Genomic DNA, 23,328 nt, shown 5'->3' on the forward strand with positions numbered 1-23,328 from the left:
ACAGTTCATCCACTCACATCAGGTGAACAATTACAAAAGTTAACTATATTGGGATTGGAGGTGACTTTTAATGCCATTTACATTCTCCAACCCAGCCACATGATGGCACCCCTCACACAATCCAGCTCAAACAAAAAAGCCATCAACTACAGACAAATCCAGTCCTCCACTCCCAGTCTTAACCAGCCTGCTGAATCATCCCCAGCTCTTTATTCCAAGTGAGTTATAATGATGCTGTTAAGTGGAGGCGGTGGCAACATTTCAGATGGCCACAGGGGCAAAGTCAGGCGGCTGCTCTGTCAAGCATGATCAAGCTGTTGAGTGCAGTTGTGCTTTTGAGGAAAGTGTGAGAGTTAGTCTATTATTTAACGCTAAAATAATCATGTTAAGGGTAAATATATAATTTCTCGGTGTCTTAACAACAGATTTGCTTTCTGTTGTTGCTGGAAGCTCAGAGATTCTTCCATGGCTCAGTCATTTTAACTTATTTGCAGTTCAAATGAATCAAATATATAATTAAATATTTCCGTTTTAATAATTAAAACCATTAAAACCTGATTTTTTTATGATAAAATGTGTACTTTAGGGAAAATGTTTTCTGACAAATTTAGGATATATTTTAATCCCAAAAGATTTACTGGTGTTTTAAGACGTGTGCTCATCCTTTTAAACCCTTACTTAACCTGACCAAAACAAAAAGGGAGTGTGCAGCAAGAAAATGATGAGTGTAAAATTAGTGGTAGAACATGCTTAAGTAAAAGTCGCTTTTTCTTTACTCATTCACACACATCAGTCAATTTCTGCCATAAAACAAATCTTCAGCTTGCAAGGATGACACTCCAGCCTCTGGAGCTTCGCTGCAGGAGAGATGAAACTGATGGTTGAAACCAAAAAAAAAAAAAAAGTATGAAAAAAAAATCAGTTGTTGAGAAATGTCAACAATACATCCAAAAGCTTTAGGGCAGAGCAGGAGACAGAAACATGCAGGATGTGTCTGCCATGAGCAATTTATCTACACCTTTGTGAACTGATTCTGTTTCCTCTGCATGTAACTTTTTTTTATTTTACTTTCTTTTTTTTATCTTTTTAACTTTATTATACATCTTTATCCTTATGTACTGCACGTTTGTTCATTTTAATTCACACAAATAATAACTGCATCCTTGTTTCCACACAAAACACTACATTTAAGCTTCAGCCATATATACTGAAGCACCAAAATGAAATATTATTGCAGCTTAAATTTGACAAAATAATGTTGCTGATTTTGCTGCTTGTTTGAAATGATGATGAGGAGGCTCAGTTGGGAAACTGCTGACTTCCTGCAGCCAAACGATTATTTTATTATCTGTGCGATAGTGATATGATGTGCTAAGCAGCTGCAGAATATTGAAGAAAAACAGCTGCACACGCAGCTGCACGTGTGTCACTTCAAGCATGAATACACTCTTAAACCCAGACATCCATGTGCCTATTTCTCTAAAGTATATGTTGACAAGAGAGTCCACCACCGCCCAGAAGAAGTAGCTTTTATTCCATGGCAGCTGAGGCAAAAAAAAAAAAAGAAAAAAGAAAAAGAAGGCTGTTGCTACGGCAACACCAAGTCACCACACAGTGATAAGTGTAGTGGCCCTGCAAACAGCCTCAAGGGTGGGGATGAGGGATCTATAGAGACGGGGTTAATTGACTGGACACACAAACAGACAGACAACACGTGTAATCTCCTACATTCATGTTCAGAAACTATTTGAAGGCGTCCTGGGTTATCTTAAAAGATGATGGAGTTATATAGAGGACACCGACATATACATACGGTGGAAACGGCACACGCCCTAACATCTACATTTATATTGGTGTCATGTGTCTGAAGAAGAACATGGATGTTGTTTCGTTTAATGAGCTAAACAAAGTGAATGAGATGCTGTAACATTAATTAACCATTATCTCTTTGTATTAATCTTAAAGCATATATGTAAGAAATACAAAATGATTGGTAGTTTAGAGGTGGAGCCCAAATATTTGAGTTGCCTAAAGCCATAGTAACAGTGATTCCTAACCTGGTGCATCCCGAAGCAGGATGCCGCAGATCAGACGGGTGCACAAACTTTTTACTGTTAGCAAAACTTATTGTTCAAAAGTTAACAGGTGTGTGTGTGTGCGTTTTTTTTTATTTTTTTTTATTAATAAAACAGCTCACCAACACATTCCCAGTACAGTTCCATCAACAAATGGGTTCAAGTGATCCTTCGGTTAAAAATAAAGTTTAGAAATACTGCATTGTAATTAACACAAGTGAGCAAGAAGTTTAAATAGAAAAACACTGTTAAGAGAAAATAAAAAGAATCTCTCTGAACATTCATCTTTCATGTGTTGTTCTCTGCCTGACACACACCTTAAGGAATCCTAAGTTGATTCATTTCAGTGGGGAGTGTGAAAGATTATGTTCATTCTCCTCAGAGTTTTTGGCAGGAATTATTTTACTCGTTATACAGATGCCACACATGTACTTCCTGATGTTAAGTATTGTCGGACCAACGAATCAGGACAAAATAAGCACTGAATGTGAGCAGCTTATTTTCATGACACCTGTCAAGAGTATCTTAGTGCATCTTAGCTAAAGTAAAAGTTGAATATATGATCTTTGTGTTACTAGATGTGTTTGGAGACCAGAGGTCTATACCACACATATCATTAGTTCAGACTGAAATGCTTTATCTTGTTAGCTTAGAGTAAAGGATCTTTGCTTATTCTGACCTCTGCAAAGGACAGCTCTGTGCATCCTGTAGCACTTGGACATTATCTTTGCTGCCTGTTTATGTGCTGCTTTCTTGCCCAGATGCAGGAGACAGCAGCAAGCCTTTCATCACTGGTATAAGTGTCAGGGTCTTTAAGTTTTTCTGATGATTGTCTTACCTACCTTCACAGCAAACAGTTCAACTGAACTGAGATCTGGACATCCTGAATTATCTCAACTTTTTAACCTTCTAACTAATGAGAGATACAGTCTGGCTTGTATCTTACCATTAATACCAATGCTTCCACTGTTCATCCTTAAAAGAGGAGGGATGCTTTGGTATAGATCAGTGGTCTGCAACCTTTACAATCCAAAGAGCCATTTTAACCTCAGCCCAGCTAAATAAAATTGAAATTAAAATACCGAATCCAGTCTTTCCTGGACTGATACCTACTCAAAAAGCTGTTATTGTACATTTGTGCACAGCTGGTAACCAGATTATATTTTAAACAATACTATATTGAAAAAAAGCCAAACAGTTTGCACTGAGGGCATTTTTAAGCATGTTTCAAGGTTCTAAAGAATGTCGTTAAAGACATAAGCCGGTTAAAGTGTCTCAACCCCACTAGCAGCTGAGTCTGAAACACCTCCTTTGCCTGCCTGAAGGGGCTTTAAACTGCAGCGTGGAGGTGACTCACAGCCAGCTGAGCCCTGCTCACTGTGCTGAATGACAGACTCTCAGTCTGATGGTGCATAACTTTGTGTTGCCACTCTGTCACCTCTTGGTAATCATGAGCCTGCCTTTTCTATTTCCCCTGCATCTTTCTCTTTTTGTCAGACACTATCTCACTAGTTTCAAACAACCTCATCACTCAGGTTGTGGATTTTGTACGATCAAAACTTTTTTTGCAGTTTAAGAAATGTCCCTTTTTTGATCATGTTTTCTTTTGGTTTCTTTCTCCTCTCCCTTTGTTTAGATGCAGTGAGGGGCATCCCAGTACCCAGCGGGATGAATGGGAGTGGTATTGGGGGGATGGTTCCCACCAGCCTCAGTGGGCAGCAGCTGGCCTCTGCCATCCCTTCACCCACAGCTGGAAAGTCTTGGCGAAGCAAATCCATGAACCTCAAGCACAGCGCCACTTCATCCATGCTGGCAAGCCCCACACACTCAACTTCCACCACCCTGTCACCACAGGCCCTGGAAGGCCTTCAGTCTCATGGAAGCGACGGGTCAAAAGTCGGATCAGGTGTTGCACCTCCACAGAGGTCAATGCTGGAAAAGTTTCGCCTAATTAACCCTCGATCAGCTTCAAGAGCATCACCATCTATGGCAGAAATGGCTTTACAGGAGGAAGATGACCTGTCGGAGTACGGTGAGGATGGACTGACACCCACAGGCTCAGTGTGCAGCAGTGGTAGTAGCAGTGCTACAACCAAACAGATGCCTACAAAGACCCCCGCCTCATCCCTTACTGCACCTAGCAAAACCTCATCTTCATCCATCTCCTCATCCAATTCAAAGGCCTCTGCCAGTGGCAGCAGGTCCATGGCCTCCAGCAAAGACAAAGAGGACAAAAGCAAGTCTGGGAAATCTACTAAGGACAACTCTCCTCCAAAAGAAGAGCGGGAGACCTTCGCTGACCCCACCAAGAAGAGCTCTAAAATAGCCAGCCTCATCCCCAAAGGAGGGAAGTCATCATCAGGGAAGAAAGATGGTGGCACCCCCTCAGCTTCTAGTGGCATCCCAAAACCAGGACTTAAAGCTCCTTCCACAACAACGGCAAAGTCTCAGAACCAGAACCAGACCCAGAACCAAGTTGCCTTAAACAGCAGTGGCAACATGCGGGCAGGAGAGGAGAGAGCCAAGCTGACCAAAGGAGGGCAAGGTGGGAGTTTTTATATTCAGCGCTCCATTGGGGGCCCAGAGGGGAAACGGACCAGCATGACATCATCCACCAGCACCTCAGCCCTGTCTGGGTCCAGTGGGATGACGGGGGGAGGAGGAGGAGGAGGTGGAGGAGGTGGGGTGCTGGGAGGAAATGGAGCTGTTCAGCTTCCTCAGCAGCAGCAGCACAACCACCCTAACACCGCCACTGTGGCCCCCTTCATGTACAGGTAAGATGTCTATTTCTATTAATAAGGCACAAATTAAAGTATCTGACTTATATAGTACATGCATTCTGTCACTCACATACATCCTTTAAAATCTTGTAGCCCTCCCAGTGATCAGCTGGCGCTCCCCGCTGTGCATCTTGTTCTCGCCTCCACATAATTTTACACTCATTACAGAAACAAATTAACATCCTCAGCCTGCTGCTTGCCAAAGCCTATTATTTGACTGTCTGGGCTTCATCCTTGATGTAAGAATCCAGACGTCAGCTGTGTTCAGAAACCCATTCCCATTTTTATTTAGACAGTTTTGTTTTGATGCATACAGGAATCAGAGGAGCTGGCAGCAGGGAAATCCAGATGAATAAAGAAAATATTCAAAAAAAGACAGCAATGTCTCTGTGATGCCTTTGTGCTTGGAGAGGTCAGAAGTTAGGAATCCCATTAGAAAAAGCCTAATCCTTCACCCTTCCCTGCTTCTAGCTACCTCCTCATTGTACTCAGTCAGCTCTGCTCATCCAGCTGTATTAGCAGTACTTTAAACCCACATATTTAGCAAGTTGCTGCTGCTATCAGTCCTGGACAGATAATAATAATTTGAAATACCAAGCTGAAACTGAGAAAATAAAACACAGGCAACCCACTCAATGAGCAACAAGTAAGTGGATGAACCATCTGTGGAGTCTCCCACAGGTTTTTGAAGGAACATTTTGAAGCTTGGACTTCACTCACTTATTGCTGCCATGGTTTTCTATCATTTTAATTTCTATCCATGAAATTAGGTAATATCCATCACAAAAGCTCCAAGCCAAAAATGAAAAATGATTATGTTTCTGTAAACCATTAGATGGAAAATATATAAAAAAGAAATGCATGCTGAAGTATAAAAAAACAGTTGGAACAGAATAAAAAAAAAAAAAATCTCTCTGTTGTGAAGGCTTAGCCTTACCAGTGTGGTATAACTAAATACATGAACACCTCTGCACAGAATAGCAGGTGAGGGAATGCATGCAGAGCTACTTGGTGAGCTCTTGCTGCTGGCAAGCTAACATGATCCAGAGCCTGGGAAATGTAGAAGTTAGTCATACACAGCAAGCTCTAAGCTTCTTCCATTTTATTTTATTTTACTTGCTTGCTGACATTTGGTGCTTCCAGCAAAATACTCTGATTTTTGTTTCCAGATTTCACAGCTTAAAATTCAGGTTTGACTAATCGTTCAACAGTTACTTCCATACATTGAATTACACATTTCTATCAATCCTTATTGCTTGGGATTAAGGTTTAGCCTGTTAATGACTAGCCAGACTCTTATCCCTCAGTTTTCACCATCATCTATTCCATCATCTTCCTCCTCTTTGCTTTCTATAAATGTTTCTCATCACCAACAGGCCGTACCAGAAACTCAGCATGTAATCAGTAAGTGTGAGGCCTCTTGCTGTGCTGCTTTACCTTCATGTTTTTTGCCCAGTCTTTGTCCATGGTTTCTCTTTCTCTGCCCACTTTAAGTAGCTGCCTCTGCCAAGCTTTACAGACCAGCAAGCCTGTGTAATTTTTAGAATATAGCATCAACTTCCCCTCAACCCATCCTCATAAACACTCACGCATAATGTGGGCTTTCCAAGCTGACCTTATCAGTTGTGACATGCTGAAACAGGAATGATAGAAATACCACAGCGTTACATAAAAGCTCAGTTAAATTCCCTTTGCAGCGTTAATTTACCACAGATTGCCTGTCAATCAAACAGTGATGGCGGCACCACAGCATTCTGCTCTTTGGATTACCTGTTGATTGAACAATGTAACGCAACGCTTTCACAAAACAACTATTTAAATTTGATTTCTTTTCCACCCCAGGCTGCAACCATTCATTTTGAGAGTAACAGATTCAATTTTAGGATAGGATTTATTGCTTCAGCTCTCACTTTTATCCTATATGTATATCCCGTCTTCTGTTTTGGTTTCATATTGGTCTGTGCAGCTGTGGTAGAGTATCTCAGCCTGTCTGCTTCTGTCTTTCTGATCCACTGAGGTGAAGGAAACATGTAGGAAAAAAAAAAAAACAAAAAACAAAAACTGTTTCACATGAGCTGAAGTCAGAAACTGATGCTGCTCCCACAAATGGAAGCCAGTTCTTATCTGCAGCTCTGCAGGAGGTGATGGTGGTCCCTGGTGTGTTATATGTGGTGTGTATATGGGAAGGAGTGATTGCAGTTCAGTAGTTTGCACATAGATCAGTGTGTGGGGGAATGTTTTAGTTTTTTAGCGTGTTTATACATAGATGTGTATATGTTCTGGAATTTCAGTCAAAGTGGGGGGGTAACATATTTGTTTCTGTCTTCCTGTTGTCAGTTTTTGACTGACGCATTGTTTTGTCTGTTCTTGTGGTTCTGAGTTCATTGGAGTGAATTTCTTCTGTTTAGCAAACAGTGGAGCATGATGCTGCTCAGGCTTGCAGAGCAGAGGCAGATGTACACAAACAGATATTTAACACACTGTCCTCTACACACACAAACTGAGAGTCACCCAGAAAACTTATGAGATATTCGCTTCTACCAATTGGGGTGTCCATCTGTTGAATATGTAAATCAGACCCAAAGATGTCTATGAAATTCAAATTCTTTTGCACAATCCTAACAGAAACAAACACTAAATGCAAAGTAGGGAATGTTTTGACTGTTTCAGATGGTTTTTTTTTTTATTCAATATATCATCAAATGAATCTGTTTGACTTTGTTGCCTAAACACATTTTTAACAGAATTTTTAAGAGATATTTTTTATCAATGCATTCATAGTACTTGTTCTGCAGTGTATAGCTTTCTGGCATTCTTTTAAAATCACAGTTTATTGAAGTGGAATTATTTACCGCTGTAACACAATATGAAGTGAAGTTTGCTCTGCAGCAGATTGTCTTATAACTAATAGAAATGAAGAACAAAGCATTTGAAATTCAAGCTCACACTGATTTGTCGTGGGGAAAAAAAAAGTGGAGCGGTTTGTACCGATTACAGCAAGCGCTTCCCCTCGTGAAACCACTGTAGTGATTGTTGTCGCCCTTGATTCTTCCAGATATTAAAGTCTGTCTTTGTAACAACTGTGTCTTATTTGATCCTTTTGCCTGTAGGACTTTCTCAGAAAATGACTGCACCATGGTGGCCCCAGCCGACCCCTGCCTCAGCCCTACTAAGGGAGAGCTGGTCTACAGCAAGACAGCCAAGCAGTGCCTGGAGGAGATATCAGGTACAGCAGATACACACACACAAACATACTTCCTGTGGGCTATGTGTAGATATCTTTCTCTGTGTGGGTGTGTAAATGTGCACATGAATATATGGATTAACATTTATCTCTTGTAATATTGGTTATGTAAGAATTTAACCTTCATCTTCTGCTCTGCATCTATATTTATTCCCTGTTGACCTTAAAGCTGCTGCAGAGCTGAGACAGGTCTTCTCTGCATGTGTAAAAAATTGTTTCGAATTAGCATTTTCTTCATGAAGAAAAACAGACTGGATAAAAGCTGCTGTTTAACTGGAATAATTCTCAGTTATATTTGTGGAAGAGGATGCTACTGTGTCTGGTAAAAGAGCATCAGAGGAGGAGATTTTACAAGCAGCTGCTGTAAGAAGTACAATGTTCTGCTGTTGTGCATCTGGTGTGTAAGTGTGTGTGTGTGTATCTATTGATTTAAAGCTATTTGTGTTTACTCGGGGTATCCCATCCGCGGTGGTTTCATGTAGCACAAGGAAAGGTCAACACTGACAGCTGGACACAGGGAGCATCTGTGGCTGTGTTTATATCCCCAAAGGCTCCTATCATCTGTTACAGTGACAATGCTGCATCACTTTAGTGTCCATGATACATTATAAACAGTAACTATCATAATTTCTCATTTTTAGTCTCAGCAGAAGGACCGCTTCTAAGAAAAAACACTACATTTATACATCTTAATGCATCTTGCAAGTTTTCCCTTTAGTATGACTACAAAAAGCGTTAAAATAAACCTTGTGGTTTCAGAGATATACTCATTTAATTATAAGGTATTACATTTTCAAGCAGAGTCCTTAAGGGTTCAGATGTTGTTTGCTAAAATAGGAAGGACCTTTTCTGGTCCTTAATTATCAAACAGTGGAAATCTGATCAACTGAATTTCCTCCTCTGAAGGTTGAGGATTGAGGTGCTTATTGTTCATTGGTTTAAACAGTTTCATGCTGCAAACTTAGTTTCTTGGCATGGAAAAAGGTTAAACCAGCCAACACATCACCAAAACTCAAGCTGCTGGCTCAGAAAAACTTTATTGTCCCATCTTTGAATTGAAAATTTTACTTTTACTATTTGAAGCCCTCTTTCAAAGTGAAGATCAGTGCTTTCAATACAGAGCCAGTTCTTACTCATGGGATTTTGTTGCTCAGGATCTTTTAAAATACAAAATTCAAGGTTCATATTTCACAGATCATTTGATTCAAATAGACAATTCTCTAATTTGGATTCAATTTCCTTTCTTATTATAAGAGAAAAAATAGAGGTCAGCTTAGATGAAAATCAAACAAAACCAGATTTACTGAAAACTAAGATGTCAAGTTAAAAACCAGAAAACTTCACAAAGCACAGTACTGTAAGCACAAACAACAGCTTGTGATTATAGGTTTGGGGATGTCAGGTCGGCAGCAACATTCCAGACATTTTGCTTTGGCCGTGGCTTTTCCGAAGCCCGTCATTTCAAAGATAAAATTAGACTAGAGCACGGCCCGCTCTCTTTGTTGGGGCTCCATTACAAACACTTAGTTTTCGTTGTCACACATTTCATAGTCATTTCACGTCCTTCGTTTTTCCGTCTCTTCCTCTATGCAGAGGCAGAAATGGGACTCTCTGAGAGGGAAATTCAAGAGTATGTGCACCACATTTACCACATGACAAGCCTGCTCAGTTTGCATACATAGACAAAACCGATGTCAGTGGTGACAAACATCAAAGTAGCACAATCTACATAAAATCTTTTGTCACAGTTTGATTTAAGGTTCATTTAAGGTTTTTGGTTTGCTCTATTTATTTCTTAACGAATATCTTAATAAGTCAGGTGACTGCTTCTGGTATCCTTTAGCAAGTTTGAAACAGAGAATGTGTGAAGGGCAGGAGTGATTAATACAGACAGAACTAATAATGTTTGCATTGATTGATGGGAAAATATCGGCTCTGTGGTCTCATTGTTGATCCATGATGAGCTGTGGGGCTCACTGTTTTAGCTCCTGAAGAAAGCATTTAATTAAGTCAGTGCTGCAGCAGGAGCTGCAAGCGTACAGGTGCACTGTCCAAACAACTCACTGTCTCACTGCAAGGGAGAGAGCTGAAGAGGGTAAAGGATAGTGTGGGGGAGAAAAGATAAAGGCAAGTAAGAAGTGAACAGAACAAGAGAATAAGGGTGGTTAAGAGAAAGAGGGGGGTGATGCACACAGAGGGGGGCTGAGCAGGAGTGGCAGGCTGCATGCTGGAATGTAGTGGCAGACGGAGAGCGCTGCGAGCCCGTTCGCCGGCATCACCATCCTCTTTTAGGAGAGAAGAGCCGTTAGTGTCAGAAGGGAGGCAGGAGAAGTGTGGCAAGGAGCTGTAATTAAAGGAGAGACAGAGGGTGGAGGGAGATAGATAAGAGTGAATAAAAAGAGCCTGTCATTTAATAGCAGAAAAGATAAAGAGAGTGTGAGCGCAGAAGGGAGAGAGAACGTGTGGAGGCACGGGAGACGCTGCTGCTCATTCATCCACGCCCCTGACTGTGCTGAAGCAAGAGAAAGAAGACGGACAGCATGCGGAGAAGGGACAGAGTGGAAGGAATAAGTGTTTGCGTCTGGCTCAGTGTCTGACCATGAGTATGGGCTGGCTCAAGGATGGATTTGGATTTTACCTACGTGCATGAAAGGGTGGTTTTCTCTCCACTCTTCGCCCTGTGCTTGTTTTCCTTCCAGCCCACTGAAGCCTGGACCTCAGTCGGGAGACGTGGGACGTGGGGACCCATCTCTTTGCCTCATCTGCCCTCTGCTTCCTTGCTACCTCCATCTGCTCTCTCTGTGACAGCACAGGCAAGATGTGATGCAGAGAACCGCGCACAGGTGGATCCACATACAGTTTCTGTTACTGAGCCACCCGTGGTAAAGAGGTAAACCACATTAAGAGAGGAGAGCGTTGAGCAGAGATGAAGAGAGGGGCAGAGTTTTCAGTGTATCAGGGAGGCAGCCCAGCTCGACGGCCTCCTCAGCCTCTCCCTGACAACCTTAACCTGCGGATCAAGCAGCGCTCACTCAATAACCTGACTTTGCTGAGCGATGGAGAGCACCGGGTTTACTCCTTTGAACTTGACGATCCACCATCTCGTCTTTCACACCCTCCAAACTCTGCACTGTACCCATCCTCTTCACAGCGGGCAGGAGGCAGTCTGCAGGGCAGCCCCAGGAAGGAGGCAGTTGCAAGGAGCGGAGGCGTGCGAGGCACCAGGGCTCGATCCTTGTCACTTTCCCTCACTAAGGTGCTTTCACAGTCAGAGCATTCCCTCATCCCGGTACCTTGGAGATGCACAGCTGCGGCCAGGCGTCCTCAGCGTGCATCTTACAGCGGCCACCCAAGGATTGAGCCAAAGCGGAAATCCAGGGAGGGGTCAGGAACAGATGAAGAGGGCAAAAGTGGATGTTCCAGTGATGAGACAGCAGCAGGCAGGGGAGGTGGGAAGCACGGAAGCGGGGAGAAAGACGGTGGGTACTGGGCAGCCGAGGAGGTTTCAGAGGGTGGTCCCCGTGAGGGAGCTGCTCAGCTGGATAAGGAGGTGATCCTCACCATGCTGGGTGACCTGGAGCAGGTGCTGCACACACAGCCTCCCCTACGTAAGTTAAAACTCAGTCTCAAGGAGAAATTCTGACAAATTTGATGAATTAAATTATTATTACACATGGTTTGAATTCATTCAGCATGAGAGGATTATCAAGAAAACGCTACAAACTGGAAAATTAGCCAAACTTAAGCATACACACCCACACGTTAATGCATCTTCACCCAAGATCTTAAACTTGTAGACATTCAGGGATAAAAAAAAAAAAATAAAAATAGCTCATACATGTCCTTTTTTTTCATTTACATTTACTGTCAGTCTGAAAACATACTCTGTTGTGTTTGTAGCTACACTGAAAATTTAAGAAATCGTCTAACCTGACAAATTCTAATACTATCAGTTAAAAGGACCATTTCTTAAACAGCCATGTCATCAGAAATTATTGTTGTGACTGTAATGATAAAGCAAGGTTAAATGCTCTGCAGGTTGAGCTTTGGCAGTGAGTGGAATTTTGTCGATTTCCTTTAAGCAGGTTTAGGCATGATGCAGCATTCAAGTGAAACACCTTGAGATTCACACAGTAGAAAATCAACACCTCCAGAAAGCACATTTATTACTTGTGCTTCCCTCACAGCTTGTGAATCACACAGCTAGTGTGATCAATAGCTCATTATTACATGTGTGTGTGCAGACTTATGGATGGCATGTGGTTCACACAAAGATGCTTTCTTTGTTTTTCCACACCAATATGCTTTTTATACCTGTAATGACGTGCTTCTCAGATATATGTTTAGTTACCTCTAAAGATCATTTTAAAACTAGTCTCTCTGAGCATGCAGCTTGCAGCTGTCACTGTGGCGGTTTGCCTTTTTATTTACTTATTTATTTATTTATTGCTTTGGGAAATAGTTATTGTTTTATGTATTAAAATTTGAATGTGCTGGGACACCTGCAATGAAACACGATTGGCCACTGAGCCGTAAAATTCTGAGATAAATTCATCTTTGTCAGAGAGAGTGATGACAATGAAAACCAGGCTGATTTTAAACAGAACTGGCTCTAGATTACAGCTAGTATACATGGATGTTTAGATGTGCATTGCAGTATTTTGCATTTTTTCAAATGAGTGCATTTTTATTTACTGTAATTAGGTAGTTGGGCGCTGCCCTCAAAATATTCAGTATTCATTATTCTGGAGTCAGTTCCAGCTTACATGCATTATTAAAAAAGAAGGTTTACTGCCATTTAAGCACTGACTTGTACAGTGTATTTTGTCTGTGCTTGTACTGAAGTGTGTATATGAAGGTCTAAAAAGACCAATGCCATTTGCATTATGTTGTGTCAACTCTATTTCAGGCAGTATTTAACACCCTTTGTGTGTAGCTGTATGTGTGCTGTAGAATCTGTGTGTACTTTTCCTCCTTTACTCGCCTTTTCAACCACACACCCACATAACCTGACACCACACACACACACACACACTGGCCTGGTTACAGTTTGGCTGCTTCGTCTCTCTACCGGGCCAAGATTTGGACATCAGCTTGTATCCAGATAAAATCTTTGTGGCTTCTCACCTTGCTGAAGTGTTGGATAGTAAAGTGAAAACAGCAACTAGAAATGTGTTGGATCAGCATCAGGTCATTAGGTGAAGAGATTTAACTGCACACATATCTGCTTCTCATCCTTTACCACTAATAATGTTGGACTGCTCAACTATTTATAAACTTTAGAGATGAATTTTTTTTCTAAATCAGAAATGTGTGCAGTTTTTAAATTGCCTGTGGGATGGAGTTGCAAACTGGGCAGGTGATGCGTCTCCCACTATACTGCAAATAATTGTTGGAAAATGCACACAGCTGCCTCAGGCTTTTTTTCAATGCTGCATGAAGTGTCAGTTCATGATGAAGACTCCAGGGTCCAATCTCCTCATGTCACTTTGTAATGGGATTAAAACTAGATATTTCTTGGAGAGGCCCTGGTTAGACGAGCACTGAGAAGCAAGGAAGACGTGAGTAAAGCTACAGATGCAGAAAAAGAGTTGCTTTAGGTTTGTGGTACCAAAGATTTAGCTCCTATTACAATTGCAAACTGCAAACTTTCTTTAAAGAGCATCAGCATTCTGAAAGTGGCCACACATCCTTCAGAACTATCCTTGTTCTGAGTACATAGCTTTTCAGTCAAGCCAGAGTTTTGTTTAGATCTCATCTCCTGACTAGGTTTCGGATATGCTGTGGTGTTCTCTTTTCAGAGGACCTGTCTCCTCGCAGCACTGTCATGCATAACTTTGTGTATTTGAGGTTTTCCTGATGGTCGAAGCATAAAGATGAACCTGCTTGTTAAATGGTTTTCAAGCTTTTAAGCTCCATGTTGTGTCTTATAGTGTCCAGGGAAACTAGTTTATGAATTTCACAAATGTTCAGTACAATATAAACACCTGAATCATGTATCTGTACTGAACATTGAGCTGTGCTACACACCTTTTCATGCCTTCAACCTCCTGCAGCTCCCATTCAACCCCTTTTGCCCCGGCACTGTAATCCCAGTAGCTTGCTGTCAGTATGTCTGCTCAGAGCCATAATATCCCCCACACACAGCCTGCACTCACCCAAGGCTGAAGCACTTCATATATTTTAAACTTTTCAGAACCTTTCTTACAGTTGAAACTCATGTTTCATTGTGGAATTAGGCTTTTTTTCTGAAGGAGCGCTGCTTATAAGCACATGGTGTGCAACATTTCAGAACACAGAGCAGAGGGGGGCACACCAAAGTATCTACTTGTCTGATCCAATTAAGCCTCTCTGTTAGCTTGTCAAGCTAGCTTATATCTGCAGGCGGGTACCACAGATTGGGTAATTAACAAGTGGCATGAGGCAGAATGGATTGCAACTACTCTGCTATTCTGGTTTAAAGGTACTTTCAGAGGGAAACTGTCTTTAAGATAGGAATAAGTAAGACGAGGTATGGACATGGCAGTGTTTTCTCGTGTCTGACAGAGAGGCACAGGAACTCTGACAGAGGTTGCTTTTACAAGCGAGACTGTGTCCTGACTGACAGATCCTGAGGTGTCATGACATGACATTTCTGCATCAGCCTGGAGGAAAAATACTGCACAAGATGATCTATCCTGTTTTCAAGTAAAAGAATTGCAATTTGTGTAGCCTGACAAACTGATTTATTACACAGACTCCAAATTGTCAGCAAGAGATTTGGAGAAGTTCACCCGTCCTGGCTGTCATGACGATTTGTCATCATTCCGTTCCCCCTACTGAGACGTTCAGTGACATCCAGTGAAATACATGTCCAATGTCCACGTCACATCTTATATTATGCATTTGAGGTGGTGTGTGGAAAGATGATATGCATGGTTAAGCCTGTGTGGGGTGATCCAAGTGTCTCAGTGAATACAACAAAATGCATGTCTGCAGGAGAGGACCCTGAGACAAGACGCATGAGGACAGTGAAGAACATCGCTGACCTGCGGCAGAACCTGGAAGAAACCATGTCCAGTCTACGGGGGACACAAGTCAGCCACAGGTAGGCAAACAGATTATACAGTGCTCATTTTAGTTTACATTAAATTAATTTTATCTGCTTCATGTGTGTGAAAACACACTGAATGTGGACTTTTTGGAAAATGTGCTGGCATTGGAAGCAGCAGAATATTGTTTCTAATATACAGAATTTAGTGGAATTTCAAATAGAAATTTCGTTTTGCAAACCAAACATTAAAAGCTTTAGTTTGCTTCCTCTCTATGATTAACTTTCTGGAAGTATAATGGAATTTGAATCATACATTTAGAAAAAAACAAGAAAAAAAAAAAAACTGATTTGGCTTCCAGTAGTTATTTTTAAAGATCCACACTTTCTGCATTACATTCGTGTCCAGTGGCCTTTACTGTTTTTAATTGTATTTTGGAGATGTGACTTAGAAAAGGTGAAAAGAAATGGATGAAAATTAAAAGATGAAGAAAGGTTTTCCACTAAATTAAGTTGATTTTTGTTTGCTTTATATAAGATTCAATGCACCATTTCCATTTAGAGATGTCAACTGCAGTTATTGCTATTTTACTCCTTCCTGCTGTTTGTTTCTTGTCGGAAAGCAAACTTTTCCACTGAATTGCAAGACATAGTCTACTGTATACCAGTGGGTTCCAGACTTTTTAGCCATGACCCCCAAGATAAGATGGTGTTCACAATGAACATGTGATGTATTAAATGGGCCATCCTGCAGCATCCTCTAAATGGCTTGAAAACAGAATCTTCATAAATAGGGAGAATAAAGTTTTTTTCAGTTCAGTGCTATAACAAAGGACCTGCTTGCCCCCCCCCCCCCCCCCCCCCCCCCCCAAAAAAAACAACTTATTTTGCAGAGATAATGCCAAATTTGGATTTTTAACATTTTGTGGGTAAAAAACATTGTTTATGCATTAAAGGGGCAATAAGTGGAAATTCATCATTTTCTAGATTGAAGGAATAAAGAAATCACTATGTGAAGAGCCAGAGGTGTAATTTTATCTGGAAAATATCATGACGTCACCCACAGTCTCTCTGTGTTGATCTCGAGCCCGTGTTTACTAGCCGGTCCGGGATCATGTCAGTCGCCGCCTCCATCCTCTCTGAGCTCTCTGCCCTCCCTACCTATAATAAGCTTCAGCCAGCGAGTAATGGCAGCGCTATTTTCACAGTGAAATGGCGGATAGTGGAATGAAACGTTCACAATCAGGATCCGACATAACTTAGAAAAAAACAACAGTCGTTGACGAAGAAGTTGTCGGATAAAGAAACTATCATCAACCCGGATTAACATCGGGCTTGTTTTTCCAAAGAAGAGAGCACTGTGGGAGCTAAAGGAGGTTGCAGTTTGACTCGGAGCTAGCTCTTCTCCTGGACAGGTAAGTAAGAGCATAAACATTAGAAGTTACTTCAACATGGTGATACAACAAAATGGTGATATTGTTTTGCTCACTGTGTTTGCACTTTAGTTTTGCAGCACACAACAGCAAAACTTGCAGTGAAATGATTTCGCTTTTTGCCCCTTTAATGCATTAAAAAATTACTATGTGAATTTCACAGATTAATCTCTTTGCATTAACACTTTCATTTTGACAGCCCTTACAGAACCCCCTGAAATTATCTTGGGACCGCCACTTTGGTAAAAGCTAATCTATATTACCACTGTATGGTGCAGCTTCTTTATTAATTTCAAAGTAGTTCATTCAAATGTGTTTGATTCTTTAATTCCAGCATTTAAAAAATTGAAAAAAAGTAACTCAACTACTGTGACAAGCTATGTGTTTAGTAATAGTAGAACAGAAAATGCTGAGAATCAAAAAAGCTCCAGGCTGAAAAATCAAAACAAGAACTGAAGATGAAGGGATGCATGCAAAGTCATGGATTTCACCCATCCTAGGATTATACTAATATTTGATTTTGTAAATGGAAGGCATTGGTCAGAGGAGCTTATGGAGCTTTGATAGAAACATGTATGGAAACTGAATTTAAAAACTGAGACATGCCAAAACAAAAGGCTCAGCACCAATTTTGCAAGTCAGTTTCCTTGTGCTTCTCTACTGACTGGGAAATAGAGACAGATCAGATTATGATTCCTCACACACACTCCGTGCATTTTATTACACTGATCCAACTATTCAGGATGTTACTGCTATTACCATGCCATGCTCTCCACCACCCTGGATTTAATTAAATGAGGCAGCACCTTTCTCACCAGCTGGTACTCATGGAATGACATTCAGGATTTGATGGACAACCAACACCTTAAAAGACTGTCCCATCTGTGAGCAGTGGGCACCATCTAGAATCCAACAACACTAAGTATAAAGACTGCAGCTCAAGCAAAGACAAAATGATAGCCACTGGTATATGTCACTTCCCTGGGCTGTTCCTCTCGGCTTATATCTCTCCTTCTCCCTTGGTCTATTATTTTGTGTGTTTTACCCCATTTACAGAGGAAGATGGTGGCCAGGCTGTCGACAACCATGACAGATGGCAGTCTGGGCGTGCGCTTGTTGTGTGTGTGTTTGTTTTTTACTTCTTTATTCCTTAGAGGAGCCTCATCCAGTAAAGATCAATACAGCACCATTGTCTTACCACCACATTATATAGGACCTACAGTGTTGAAGTGTAAATTATTTAAATGTTCTTAGTATGAAAGTCTCAGTCACATCCATCTGATGCACAACAGTCAACATGAAGTATATAGAAAATGCATCATTCTACCTGCACATTGCAGCTTGAGCATGTGTGTATGATGTCTGTTAGCTGGAGCAGTGGAATGGCAATTCAGTAAACACCATTATAAGATAGCAGAAGCCTCAGTGAAGAAGTGTAAGAGCCAGTTTGATTTAATGGAAAAAGCCCCATGGTGTGCTCCTTTGTCGGCCATGTTTATATATTCAGTGTAAGGAGAGTCTTGGAGTGATTGTGCATGCCAATCCTGTCCATGACAAAAACCTGTCCAAGCCATCCTTATCTCTGCTGGATAAGAAATAGCTGTATTCACTATAAAGCTTTGAAGCGTCTTAGGTAATTAGTCTCTGTTACGTTCCAGCAGACATGACCGTCATATTCATCACTCTGTCTCTCCTCTTCCTCTTTAGTATTTTGCTTTTATACCTCTTTATATCCCAGCTGTACAGACAGTGTAATCACAGCCATCAGTTTATTTCCTATCACTACTCAGACAGCTGATGTCATCATGTCAACAAATATGATTTTACAATTTTAAATAACTTAATCTATTAAATAGAATTGTCTTGTTACTTAATTTATACCACAAATCCCACAGTTATTCAACAAGTACAACAGAGGAATGCAAGAAGGCACAGATTTGCAGAGTCTGGAGTCTCACAGCAACGAGGTGAATGACCTCACATATGGTTGCCTGGTTAACAGAGCAAGAAATATTAACAACAACAAAGATGGCAAATGAAAACTCCCTTTGTGTAGTGTGGATACAGCCTCATGCCTCGGTCCATGTCTTGTTAGTAAAAGCCTCTGTTGTTTCTATTAATTCTTTTTGGGAATAGAAAAAGCTTTGCGAAAATATCCATGTTTGCATTGTCAAGGATTTACGTATTTGTTGGGCCATGTCACACCTAGTGGAAAAAGACTTTAAGCAGATCCAGTACTTCTGGAGTAAATCTGATAATAAATAAATAAACTAAAACAAGGGCATCACCTCCTTTTGGGAGAAAGCTGTTTGCTGTTGCTGAAAATGTTTTATTTTAATTTTTGTTATTAATCATTTGAATATTCTTGATACTTTTTTATATTTATCTTATTAAAACTATTTTTATTTATGTATATTTTTAATATTTATTAGCAAGAGTGCCATTTAAGTTTGCTTGGCTTAGAATGGCAGTACTTTTTGTAAATAAACAGACTTATTTTTTTATTCTTGGTCTAATTATGTTTACATTTGTGCATTTCTCTGCTTCAAATAGAGGTTTCAGCCCATGTTACTCACTAAAAATCCATTTATTCCACAGTGATGTGTACAGTAGTGTGCCTGGAAGCTGATGGTAGCTGATGTTTCCTAACATCATTGACCCAGTTGACAGACTCTTACTGGTGTGTTAAAGCTGAAGTTTCAGAAGCCTTGAGTGAACCTTGCTTCTTGCATCGTGGGGTTTGTAGCCTCCACAGACAATTTGTATTGGTCAAAAAGCACATTTAATTTCCCACCAATGGTTTTTATTTTTTTTAATACAAACAATGAAAAATTGATTGTCACTGAAAGAAAAGAATAAAGCAGTCTCACATGTTACGTCGTCATATCTCCCTGGTTTTATTCCCATGCGGAATTACAAGCTGCCACATGGCATTATGAACATAATAGCTTCACCAGGTCGCGATTGTTTATTTTGTGTTTACACCAGGAGAGCAGAGAGAGGGGGGCAGGCTAAATTATTCATTGCTTTGGAATTGAGGAGATAGCTGTTGGTCCTTTTTAAGTTCATGAGCTGAACTCAGTAACGAGCATGACTTTTATTTTTAATATTTATCAGCTTATTCTTCAATACAAAGCTGTTTGCAGTGGTAGACAGCATGGCAGTAACAGTAAAACCCCTAACTACCCAAATTACATGTGCCTGGTAGTAATGATGGGTGAATGGCTTTTTCAGTCTTTGGCAATGTTCTTGTGAGAGCAGTCAGACTGAGAGAAGAGGTGACATGATTCAGCTTGATGAAAGTAATATGAGCCACTTCTAGAGAAGATGGCTTTTTAGTCACGGTTTCTGGGTTTTGGTGGGTGTTTTGATTGTTTAGGATTTTGGTTTTTGTCATGATTAGTTTGGTCATGTTCTTGGTTTGTAGTTCTTATGTTCATGCTTTAGTTTTCAGTTTTGTCATGCTTGGTTTTCCCTCTTGTGTTCCTGTGGTTTTCTGTTCCTGCCTCGTTAGTTCACCTGGTCTGATTAGTCATCCACTTCACCTGTGTCTTGTTACTCCCTCTGTGTATAAGTACTCCCGGTTTTCAGTCATTCATTGTCAGATCCTCATTTTGTCATGTTTGGTTTTTGTTCTCTGGAGTTTATCCCCGTCGTCTGTGGTTCCCTGTCGTGAGTTCCTGGGTAATAAACCTTTTTACCTGCACCAGTTCTGCCTCCTGCCTGCATTTGGGTCCTCACCTCCACCTCCATTCGTGACACTTTTTAGTCTGTGATGGAGAATAAAAAGTGTCTTAGATAGAGGCTATGCATGTGTGTGAAACAAAGGGTAAATGTAAACAACTGAAACTGATAACTGAAAAAATGATAAATGTGAAAATGCTGCAATTGTTCCCTTCGTGTACAGAAATACTCACATCTTTGACAGGAATTAACCTGCTTGGGTACTAGTTGTTGAATCCAGAGCTCTCTAGCAGCTCTAACAGAAAGAATATTTTTATCTAGCATTGCTCAGCAATAAGCAGCTCCCTGCTGTCAACATGGATTCTTCTCCCACTGAGCTCTTGGCAAAGCACAAAATAGTCTCCATCAGGATTTATTTTTGGTTGTAGTCCTGCTTTATGCTCAATAATGAAGCGAAGCACAAATTCTTAAAAAGCATGAGGGTTTAATGGGAAACATGGCCCTAATTCAGAGAAACTGTTAAAATTAGAGACTACAATGAATTTAGTCATTCTAATGAAGCAAACTTTTAGATTTGTAGATACCAAACTGATTATTTCAACACATCCATTCTCACAGTTGCCCTCAGTTTATCTGTTTTCTCTTCTCTGCTGCAGCTAAAGATAAGCTGATTTTTCCAGCTACATTATGAATAGTTAAATGATTTGGGTTTATATACAGTGACAGATTATTTTTTGTATTTCTGTATTTATCTGATTCCTTTATTAATCATGGGGACGCTATAATTTGGCATTGCCTCGTCAGTGTGAGTGAGCTGGTCTCAGAAGGTGTTGATAGAGATGTGTCGTGAGGATGGCTGGCATCACTGCCCTTCTCATGTTGGCACTTGGCATCACACGGGTACAGTGTTCTCTGCTTTTTCGCCAAGCACACACACACGCTTATAGTGCTGTTCTCACACCTCTTGCTGCTATCTGTTAGACACTGCTTTAAGATGGCATTGCTTTTGTCACCTAATGAAGGGCAGGATGCCGAGACAGGCATCAACATAGGCTTCTCTTTCCACATATAGAGCCTCTGCCCTCCAACTTCGAGCTGTATCTTCAGCTAAACTATTTCTGTTTAGAAATATTTGTATTCTCAAGCCAAACAGACATGTTTAAAGATATGACATCATTGCAGTAGTTGTGAAACCAATGTTTCTATCTCAAAAAACATTTGATGGGTTATTGTAGAAAAATCATTTACCCCAATGAGACCCTGAAATAGCTTTTTGTGTTTGTTTCCATCCACGTAAGTATTCTTTATAGCACATATTTGTAACAGGGATAATCATAAGTAGCTGTTAATGAAGATAAAAATCAGTGCAGCTTTCTGGGTGAATCTCAAGTTTGTTCTTTCTGCAGCTATTTGAGTGCAGTGTACTGTTTCAGCCAGCAGAGGGCGCTCCAGTGAGGTGGTGCGGCCACTGTGCAAGTGGACATGGCCTCTGTATGTCTCCTTTTGTGGTGACATATATATATATATGTGAAAATACAACAGATCTTTTCACCCCAGTGATTTGCAAAGAACTTTACATTATTTGCCCAGTTTTATAGGCCTGTGATTTTTCTTCTAGGCACTTTTCCTGAGACCTTTTATGTTCCTGAGAATCTTTAACACTAATTAATGATCATTTTTATATTTGTTTTGATGATTGATAATAGTTATCAGTGTATTTTTACAGACTAATAATATTTTGTTCTTTCTTTCTACCTTTTTGTCTCCACAGTACGCTGGAAACAACCTTTGACACTACTGTAACCACTGAGGTCAATGGGCGGGGTCTACCTGCTCTCACCACACGTTCCTCCTCCATGGCCTGGCGCCTTGGCCAATCACAAACCCCACGTCTCCAGGCAGGCGATGCCCCCTCAATGCCAAGCAGTTATTCTGCACCCAGATCGAGCACAGCAGGCGCTGGCACCAACACAGGGCGGTACAGTGGGCACTCGGACCCGTCCAGGTTTGTGTCCCTCATGAGGACAGCAGGGGAAAAGGGGTCAGAGCAAGGGGAAAAAAAGACAGGAGGGGTTGAAGGCAAGCAGATGGAGTTGGCAGGGTACAGGAGTAATGCAGAAAACAAAAGAAAACAGAAGTTTGGCGTTGTCTGGGAACCTCCATCTTGTTGGGACTTACAAAACCAGAAGTTTCTTCTTAAACAGAAGAGGGGAAACAAAAGCTAATAGTTACTCAATTAGTTATCAAAAGCAGTTTGCACAAAACTGTCTAAATTAGTGAGTTGTGGTTAAAGATGCAGATAGATTAAATATGGAGTTTGACTGGTTTGACGAAGGACAAAAGATGATCACAGTTTAAAAAGTCAGAGCAAACACCAGGAAACACAAAACCACCACAAAAACATCCTAAACAATTACAGATACTCAAAACAACCTCAAAGAACATGGTATGATGCATAATCATCACAAGAAACACAAAATGACAAATAAGCAGCAGATAGTTCAAACAAAGAAATGCATATAGGGGATATAAAGTTAACTTAAAACTATAAATACATTCCAAACAACCAAGAAACTCAAAATTTATACAAAAACATTAAAGTGACCACATAACCTAATCGTCAATGACTGAATGGTATCTGGGACAACCAATCATCATTTGCCCAGTGTGGGACAAAGTCTTATCTTAGAAAGAATACAGGAATTAAAACTGACTTGTGGCACCTGAATGGCACCCTGACATTCATTAAGCACATTCCTGGAGATCAGTCATTCCCCTGCAGCGTTCTGAGGCTGAGAAACCGCACTTCACAACTCAACAGTAACACATTGGCCATTTTGAATGCACACCATTGCTGATTCAGCAAGAAAATAAAACAAGAGGAGATTATGGGAGGAAACTAAGAAAAGAAAGAGCAAAAGTTAAGACAAGAGACAACGATTTTTACTGGTTGGATAGAGTTCAACGAAGTGACAGGATGCACGGCAGATGCTGGATAAGCCTTTGTTTGTAGGCACCAAAGTGTGAAAATATGATAAACTTCAGTAGTGTTGCTTTAAATTTGACATTTCAGAAGATCTGT

At 40.7% G+C, this 23,328-nt stretch overlaps 1 protein-coding gene across 1 annotated transcript in view; it reads left to right on the forward strand.

Moving 5' to 3' along the window:
- The window catches only part of nav3 (neuron navigator 3), a 382,473-nt gene that overhangs the window by 308,811 nt on the left and 50,334 nt on the right, over positions 1-23,328 (forward strand). The window contains exons 9-12 of the mRNA XM_041977344.1: positions 3,712-4,849; positions 7,966-8,081; positions 15,078-15,186; positions 22,018-22,251. Of these exons, the coding sequence (XP_041833278.1) occupies positions 3,712-4,849; positions 7,966-8,081; positions 15,078-15,186; positions 22,018-22,251 (1,597 nt within the window). The remainder of the gene's footprint in view (positions 1-3,711; positions 4,850-7,965; positions 8,082-15,077; positions 15,187-22,017; positions 22,252-23,328) is intronic.

This window comes from Melanotaenia boesemani, chromosome 23 (genome assembly GCF_017639745.1).
Source record: "Melanotaenia boesemani isolate fMelBoe1 chromosome 23, fMelBoe1.pri, whole genome shotgun sequence".
Taxonomy (NCBI): domain Eukaryota; kingdom Metazoa; phylum Chordata; class Actinopteri; order Atheriniformes; family Melanotaeniidae; genus Melanotaenia; species Melanotaenia boesemani.